Source organism: Nanorana parkeri, unplaced genomic scaffold (genome assembly GCF_000935625.1).
Source record: "Nanorana parkeri isolate BGI_ZX_2015 unplaced genomic scaffold, ASM93562v1 scaffold29, whole genome shotgun sequence".
Classification (NCBI taxonomy): domain Eukaryota; kingdom Metazoa; phylum Chordata; class Amphibia; order Anura; family Dicroglossidae; genus Nanorana; species Nanorana parkeri.
The window spans coordinates 2978183-2987471 of NW_017306297.1; the positions used below are offsets into that span (position 1 = coordinate 2978183).

Genomic DNA, 9289 nt, shown 5'->3' on the forward strand with positions numbered 1-9289 from the left:
CTGGATGTAGGGAGGAAAATGCCCTGGGACTCAAGTAATTAAAAAATACCTGTGTCCCTTAGATAAATAATTCATTTCAGGGATACAAGTAGCTAAGGGTATCAAATACTACTCCTTCTTATTTAAAATCCCCTCCTTTAATGCTTTATCTAATAAAGCGTCTGATTCTGGTTCATATTGAGTTGTAGGGTTCCCCCTCAATATTTGATATGTTTCTCTATCTGATAGCAACCTTTTAATGTCCAGAATTTAATCACTCTTAGGGCAGGTTCACACCATTTTCCGGGCTAGATCTGGAACGCACTGCGTTGCGTTTTGACGCGTTCAATTTGAGGTCTTGCTTGGGGACCTCTGCAAGACCTACAGATAGCCAGGAAAAGAGCAGCACAATGCTTGCACATAAGAGACATGAACCTACCACAGTTGTTCTTTTCAGAGCTGCTCAAATGATTATAGCCAGGGACAACCTGGGCAGCAATGCCTCTCCACTTGTCCACCTTCCTATTATTGTTCTTATATTGCCCATGCCTCGTATCATACAGCTCTGGGCAGGCTACCTCAAGTTCTACAAAGAATTCAGTGCCCACTTCAGCCATCATGGTTCCTATCTTCACAAATCTCTCTCTCCACAGAACAAGGAAGTCCAGGGGTGATGAGATCATCCAAACCAGCCAAAAAAAATGTTTTTCCCCCCATTGCATTCCGTTTTTGACGCGTTTGTGCGCATTCCGGTAAGGACCAGACAAAGTGTGACACACAGTACTTTTTTGGTTTGATCGGGAACTGACTGCGATGGTGTGAACTGAGGCCAAGAAGAGCACAGGGAAACATTGGGATGCATTTTAGGTCCAGAAACAGTCTGGTCTGGAGGTGATGTGAATAGGCCCTTATCCAGTAACATGATACAACACCCCACCACCTTCTTTGTCAGCAGATCTTATAATCAGATGGGTTTTTTCCATTAAATCCCAAACTCCTTTTGAGCAGCAAAGCTTCTCCTTTTCTTTCCTTTTGACTTCTAGTTTTTTAATATCATCTAGAATCATTTCTTTGAAAGTGAAAAACAAGTGAACGTATTACCATCACTGGAAGGGTTCAGTAGAGAAATACATTAGACAACTACCTATAGAAAATACATACTTCTTTGTAACAATGGGGTTTGATAAAAAATATTTAAGGCTTCAAGACGCCGACCACAGGGCATAGCAAGGAGGAACATTGCTGATTTTTTCCCAAAATCAGTGGAATGCTCTGCAGAGACATAGGAAGATAAGATGGCACAGGGCTGCAATCACAAACAGACCCTCTCTTTGATGTCTCCAGCGGTCTTGCTGCTGTCTGATGTAACAGACCAGGAATTAGGCAGTAATCTTCAGCAGATGCTTTTGCCAATATCACCCCAAGCATCACTTACAGCATCTCCAGCTTCAGATATGACAGACAGGGAGCAAGAGACTGGGCTGTCTAGTGATGGACTGGAGGAGGGAGATATCCCACAAGCCTTTCGTAAGTACTTTGGTCTATTACCAACTAAATGCGATATTGAGCATATGTTTCCCAAAATGGAAAGGGAATAGAAACAAGATATAAAGGATCTGAGGGAAATTTTGTAGCAGTCCCATACTTGTTTGAGTGCTGTGGAGACTTCTCTTACACCTTTAACTGCTGAAATGGAGAGACTAAAACAGATTACTCACCAACAGCATGGTATCCTCCAATCACTCTGGACTCAAATAGATGACATGGAGGATAGGAATAGGAGGAATAACCTTTGCGTCCGGGGTTTCCCATAGACTATAGGTCCTGAAGATCTAAAGACATCTATTGTAGGGATTTTTAACACTTTGCTGCATTGCCTTACTATAGAACCGATCAAATTTGATTGCATACATAGACTACCAACACTATATAATCCCAAATTCTGATACCCAAGAGATGTCTTCGGCAGGATCCATTTGTTCAATATTAAAGAAATCATTTTACAGAAAGCACAGGTGATGGGAAATGTGGAGTGGGATGGAGTCCGGATTAAAAGTTTCCTGGACTTGTCGCGCAGAACTCTGGCGACGGGCATTGACTAGACCACTCCAGGAGGCAAAGATTCCCTATTGGTGGGGATATGAGGTTTTAGGGGGTGGAGGGGAAGGGAGGTTGAGGGGGAAGGGGGAGAAGTCTTATAATGACACTGGTTTTTGAAAATCACACGTATTGCCCTTGATTGTACTCATGGGAAGCTAAACACATAGACTGGCCTGAAATTGCATGAAAGTTTATGTATGAACAGGGCCGGACTGGCCATTGGGGATACCGGGCACTTGCTATACCCGATGGCCTTCTCTGTGCTCTCTGGTCACTGGAGCTCTCAGAACGAACAGGCATAGCAGACACAGAATGGAGCCGCCCCACCCCCATCACCAGCGGACATCAGACGGCTGCCCAGACCGATCCGGGAGGACTGTGCAGGACACTGTGCTGTGCCTGACTGAAATCACATTATTTCATGGAATTATTACCAGGCACTGAGGAGGGATACACCGGTAAAACACCAAAGGAATACAGTGTCCTGAAGGGAGACACACGGGGGGGCAGACTGAGGGGACACATGGACAAGACTGAGGGGGACATGGGGCTAGAATGAGGGAACACATGCACCAGACTCAGGGGGGACACAGGAGCCAGAGTGAGAGGTGACACAGGGGCCAGACTGAGACATGTCCCCAGGGCTGGTATGGGGGTCATGGCTGAAGGTGCTAGGAGGCTCCTTGTATGGCTGATTGTGAGTATAGCGTCGAGGTTGCTACCACTCACTCCTACTCTTGGAAACCCATTGCCTTTCAATAAGTTTGCTAAGCTAGACATCAACTGAAAAGTCCACCTTTGGGATTTTGAGGACAGGCTGTGCCAAAGACAACTAGTCAACTTTACCAGCTCTGGAGGCAACGGATACTCAATAAGACCATTGTAGAAATGGGTAATATTAATATATGGGTGATTTATATTTTTTTCAAGGGTTCCTGCTAACATGGACCCTTATTTATCCTATACCTGCTTGTCCCTTATAGAACCTATACTGTATGCACCACCTATAGAGTCTATACTATATATGCTGTATATACAGAGCTCCTGTAATTAGGCAGCTGGCTTCACCCCTTGATTGTGCTCTGCTTGGCCCCACCCCCAGATTGCAACAGGGTGGGGCCTGTTGGGGGTCATGTGATTGGGCTGCTAAGTCCAAAACGCCCGGACCTATTTTTTTATCCTAGTCTGGCCCCGTCGGTGAGTACTTGAGGAAAAGTATTGGTACTCGGACTCAGTCTGGAAAAAGTGGTATCGGTGCATCCTTAATTATTACCGATGAAGATGATGCAGGGTTTGTAAAGTGGATGAGGAGAATAAGAGACCTTTTGGGTCAAATCTAGAATCTGTAGAATGGAGTTTTAAATTACTTCTTTCTTTTTGTGTCAGACCACACCATCACATGTATGAGAATTTTAATGATTTTACAACTATATTGCAGGAGGAGGATGCGCTTTTGTATAGTATTTTGACAGCTTTTCGCTGTTGAATGAAGAATTATGAGGACAACCTTTACATAAAAATAAAAGAGAACTTTCAATTTTCTATGCATATAGGTCATGTTTCTGCTTCGTTATAGATAGGACCCAAAGTCTGACTGTTCTTCTCTAAGCACTTTGGCTGTCAGATTCCTTTCCATTGTCATTCAGAAAATATACCTAGAAACTTGAAGGGGGAATTTTTGACATGATCTGCACACTAAAGGGTAAAGGATGGTCAGTTTGGCTGGTCAGGATCAACAGCGTGGAATTAAGCAACGCCTGACTCTGCTAGAGGGGTGAGTAGAGTTTGTGCCCCTCGCCTCTTTAAATAGTAATTCCATGTCTGTAGTAAAATTTGAGACCCACCCCCCCACTATGTTTGTTATGTATTCACATTCATACACTATCTAAAAAGTAATAATTGTTTCTTTGGATCAGGTTTATATGTAGAACTATATAGTCAGCTTTATTGCTTAGAATAGAGGGCAGTGTGCCGATAAGGGATGGACCGAGCATCAACAACATACAATGAACCACTTAAAAGTGACATTCAACTCAGGAGTTACATTTTAAAATGCATTCAACTACCCCAACTATTAACAAAAATGTATTTTATTTGTGTATCACTCAGCTGTAGATCTTCAATCATCTCTGAATTGGTGCTGACATTGTCTTTCCTTCTGGAGTGTGGCTACTTTTGCTCTCCATGGTCCCTGTGTGTGTTGGAAAGTAGTCACCGCTCCAAGCTCACTCCTGTAATGGACTACAATCTTACGTTCAGTTTTCTAATTTGTATTGTATTGAGATTGTAGTCCATCATAGATCTTTGAGCGGTGACTACTTTACCACACACACAGGGACCATGGGGAACAAAAGTAGCCACCCTCCAGAAGGAAGGACAGTGTCAGCATGAATTCAGAGATGATTTGAGGATCTACAGCCGAGTGATACACAAATAAGATACATATTTGTGACTAGTTAAAAGGAACTTGAATACATTTTTAAGGATCTAACTCCTGAGTTTAGTGTCACTTTAATGGAAACACAGAATTAAACTTTACCAAAAAAAAATATTTTATATATATTGTACAGTATGATACATTACATTGTGCTCATTAACCCTTTATTAGGACAGATCTGCCAGCATAGGGCAGACAGGGTTAATTTTGATAGACATAACTCCCAATCCTCCTCACTCACATTATATACAAGGGGGAAGCTAAATAGGATTTTCCAGCAAGGATTTTCCTTTAGAACCGCACCACTCTGCATGCTGGCCAGGAACAAATTAAATATGGAACCACCTTCCCCCAGGAAAAAAAAACAAACAATCAGCTTCACCATCCGTGTAAAACATATCAGTCATAACACTGTAACCCCTAAAAACAATTGGAAGTCCCATATGTGTCATCTCGGAGCCCTCTGAAATGTAAATACCAGGTAACAATGGTGTATATATTCAACAAGCGCATGTAAATAAAGATTTCAGAGTTGTAATGAGGTCACGGGGCGAAAGCCCTCATGTTCTTTTCATATTGCTGTACTACATAAGGGATGCAGGTTTTATACAGGCAGTGAAGCTGATTGATTTCTGAGGGGTTTCTTATCCCAATTTGGCTGCCAAAGTGGAAATATATTTTATGTGATCAGACATGTTACAATCTGATTGTACAATTCCCTTTACATTTACCTTAAAATTGATTGTACTGGCAGATTGTAACGTATATGGTGAGCCTTTGAGAGCGCTCCAGCAGAAGTTGTTAGCAGCAAATCCTGATGGTGGACAGCGCCAGAGATGGCAGACATTTCTGATTGAGCTAGTGAGGATTTATTTCGTGGCAGACATTTCTGATTGAGCTAGTGAGGATTTATTTCGTACAATACATTAGAATGATTAAAAAGGGCTGTCAGCCATTGCATTGTAGAAGGTAAGTGTCTGCCCTCCAGTCACTGTCCTCTTTTCTTGCCATCTGATTGTTTCATCTCTCCTTTTATCTCCTTCATGCCAGTCCTGAGCTCCTTCATAAACGTGTCCCTGACCCTGTCCATCTTGCGGGCCATGTCCACCAGGTTCCGGGGGGCGCCGTCCTGGGTCATCTGTCGCACAGTGTCGGAGCGGAGCACACGCTGGGCTGCGTCCTTGCTGGCCAGCTGAGCCTTGGTGACGGCGAAGGCAGTGATCTGGGCGGCCCTGCGGATAGGCCGAGACTCGGACAGTTTCTCGATCAGCTGAGGGTTGTTCAGGAGGTTATAGAGAAACCGACGAAACACCATGGCTGCTTGGCTGAGTCGCCCTCCTGTGGCCGGGCACGGGGCTCAAAGGTCGCTGGTGGACCACAGATAGCGGAGCCCTAAATGGAGAGATAAGCGGTCATTGAAGGACAATTAAAGCCACACACAGCGTCCCACGCTATCTACTTTACCTGCCTGTTATAATGCTCTTCCCGTCTTATACAACGATTTGCCCTCCTTAAAGATGGCGGAAGAAGTTGCGGAAGTAATACCGAGTACCTTCTGTTTATTGGTTCACCTCTGACTTGCTCGTCACAATGCTCTTCCCGTTTAACCCCTAACAATTATTTGCCCTTCTTAAAGATGGCGGAGTTTGCTACGGAAGTGATACCGCGTACTTTCTGCTCATTGGTTCGCCCCTGCCGCAATTCAAGAAATCGTGTTAGTGCTGTTGCGCGGCGGCGGCCGGGGTTCTAGAGAGATCGAAGAGATGATCAGCGCTTTGAAAAGCGACTCCTATGTGGAGTTAAGCCAGTACCGAGACCAGCATTTTAAGGTGAGGGGGCCGAGTGATCTCGACATGTGTGTGTGGTACTGTGTATAGTAGATAAATCCTATATGGGCGAAGTCCCGAATGTAGACCGCCCGAGAGGAGGGTCTGCTAACTTGTGGTCTACTCACCTCTATCACAACGGGGGTCAGATTAGGAGCTTTGATCTACATGATTGTCTCAGGCCAGTTTCTCCAATATTGACCACCAGGGAAAGCCAGGTAGAGAGCATTTTCACAGGAAGGTCAGCAACAGCCTGCTTGTCTCTCACCACACTAGACCACTTTAAAGGGCACATGTACTTTGAGCACACTTATCCTACAATACAGGAACCCACCGCTGACCTGTCCACAATCAATGGAGCTCTTCCCTATGGGGCTGCACAACCTATTGTAGTCTCCAGGACAGTCCACACAGGAACAATCTGAACTTGTTTCATCATCCGTATGGGTGTAACATTAAACACATACCCAGCCTTTAAACTTTTATAAATATTGAGTCCACATCAAACAAATATACATTGTCTAGCAAAGTATTTCTTTATATTGTCTCCCAGTCATCATGCTTCTCAACAGCTCCAACTCTTCCAGCTCCACTTCCCTGAACTGCCTGACCAGTACAAGATCACAAGTCTCCAGCAACTTTCCATCTACTGGATTGGAGAAGGGAGAGCAGAGGAGAGGCTTGCATTGCTGTCTTTGTGGAGATACACAGTTTACTAACACACACGGGTGGCTCCATAGGACCCTGTAAGGGAAAGGAGTCCTCCTAAAACAGAATACAAGGGCCAGTGCTCAGGGGACCAGCAGATTCTGAAGGAAACAAACATTTACACATTAACTAGCATCCATTGTAGGAGATCTCATCAGCATTTAAAATAGCTTATAAATGTTTTGACTTTAATATCACTAACACTGAAGTGGTGTTTTTTTTGGGGGGGGGGTGGGGGGGACAGCACCAAACACATTAGATATGTAATGGTCACAAGTGATGAGGAAGCATGGAGCCGGCTTCACGGCCAATCGGGAAGCCGGGCTCAGCACTGATGCTAGTATCGGTGCATTCCTAATTGTAACCGTTTAAGACTAAATGTCCAGATTCTTCTATAAGTCTTGTTCTGGCTGGTCGTCTTTTTTTTTTAGGTGGTATGAGAATATGTCCAAAGGAAAATGTTGCTCCCCATTAGTGGAACAGCCACACTGTAAAGGCTAGTTCACACCAGAACTGTGTGCGTCCACGCAGCTGCAATGCAATGGATGAGGGTTATTTGGGGGTTGAGGCTTGCTTAAAATGGGATTTCAGATGTGTTCCAGTGCATTTGCATGCATTTGTGATGGGTTCCCTTGCAATCCGATGCAGCTAAAATAGGCCGAGCAGTATTTTTTATAACTGCATCGGAACAGACTGCACTTGTGTGACTAGAGCACCAGAAATCCCATAGGAAAGCTTTGTGATGTATTCTGGCTGCAGCAGCCAAACTGAACGGACTGCATCACAATAGTGAACTAGCCCTAAGGGCCTCTTCACACGACGTCCGTTTTGTGTGCTGACCTGATCCGTACGCTCCTGCACGCAAAATGTATCCCTATGTGTTTTATGGGCTACAGTTCTCACGTGCGCAGTCCGTTCAGCTTACGACCGAAAAATACTGCATGTCACATTTTGTACAGTCAGGAAACGCAAACGTGTCAAAAACGCACTGCAGCTAACATACTAACAGCCCCACTGGAACGCATCAAAAACGCGGCCAAAACGCACTGCATCAGTATCACCGCGTCTGCAGATCTGGACCTGATCAGGACCTGAAACTCATGTGAACAGGCCCTTAAAGAGACTTTTTTTTTTCTGTGCTATGATTAGAGTTGGGTTATGTGTGGAAAAAAAGTGTGGCATGTTTTAAGAGCAGATGATGTTGGTGGGTGGGCATTTTACAGTAATAGTTTTCTTTACAATAGAATAGGAATTTACTTTCCATGTGTTTTTTATTATTTATAGATATATACGTGTGTGTGTGTGTGTATATAATACAGGGGTGTGGACATTTTTGAAAAAACTACTTGTCCAAGGGCTAAAGCGGGGGCCAAATCTACTTGTCCTTCATAACAATCTACTTGTCCTTCATAACAATCTACTTGTCCCAATACAAAAAAAAATAGTTTTAATTAAAACTAGGGATGCACCAATACCGGTTTTTGGGTATAGAGTACCGATATTTTGCTTTCGGTACTCGCCGAGTATCGGTGCTTCCGTTTGCATGGAGCAAGCTTCCCGGCAATCAGGAAGCCGGGCAGCGGGTAATGAGATGCTACCCGGCTTCCTGACTGCCAGGGAAGCCGACTTCATGTTTGGCCAGCTTGATTGTGAATGGCTGGGAAGCTGGCTTCCCAGCCAATTGGCTGGCTTCCTGGCCAATCAGTGCAATCCTGATTGCACGGGAAGCTGGCTCCATGTTCCCCTCCGGCACTGCCGGTCAGAGGAAGTCCTTCCTCTGACCAGAAGTTCAGGTATTGGAGAAGATATCGAGCATTTGGGCGAGTACTAGTACTTGCCCAAATACTCTGTATCTGTGCATCCTTAATCAAAACTGTATTGGTCTGTGCTAAACAGCGCTTCTCAATGAGTGCTTGCAATTTGCGAGCGAAATTCAAAATGCATAGGGCAGGACTGCGCTGGACAGTACGGGGTAAGGACAGTACACCTGTACCGGCGGAGGGTAAGGACTGTTTGCCGAAATGTAAGTATAGCCGGGGGGTGGGGGTTTTGGGAGAGACGGGGCCAGATTTGATCGGGTAATTCCATTTTCCCATATTACCTGGGAAAGTGAACTTGCCCTTTAATGCACATTGTGCGTGTGAGAGTTCTGCTGCCTCGCTACCACAATACGGCACAGTGAAATGGCGGCAGCACTCAACGCACACACACAATGTCCTATGCGTGCATTTTTTTGCAT

The 9289-nt window shown here is 44.7% G+C and overlaps 2 protein-coding genes across 4 annotated transcripts in view; one reads left to right on the forward strand and one right to left on the reverse strand.

The window, feature by feature from the left end:
• Positions 1 to 5504: 5504 nt before the first annotated feature.
• Positions 5505 to 5831, reverse strand: LOC108795746 (uncharacterized protein NCBP2-AS2-like). The gene has a single exon (XM_018567042.1). It carries the CDS (start codon positions 5829 to 5831, stop codon positions 5505 to 5507), a length of 327 nt encoding a protein of 108 aa, XP_018422544.1.
• Positions 5832 to 6218: 387 nt separating this feature from the next.
• The window catches only part of NCBP2 (nuclear cap binding protein subunit 2), a 30619-nt gene continuing 27548 nt past the window's right edge, over positions 6219 to 9289 (forward strand). For all 3 annotated transcript variants that reach the window (XM_018567602.1, XM_018567593.1, XM_018567610.1), the window contains exon 1: positions 6219 to 6345. In XM_018567602.1, the coding sequence (XP_018423104.1) occupies positions 6280 to 6345 (66 nt within the window). In that variant the 5' untranslated portion in view covers positions 6219 to 6279. The remainder of the gene's footprint in view (positions 6346 to 9289) is intronic.

Coding starts and splice junctions, on each gene's coding strand:
- LOC108795746 (XM_018567042.1), bottom strand. CDS start 5,831: ATGGTGTTTCGTCGGTTTCTCTATAACCTCCTGAACAACCCTCAGCTG.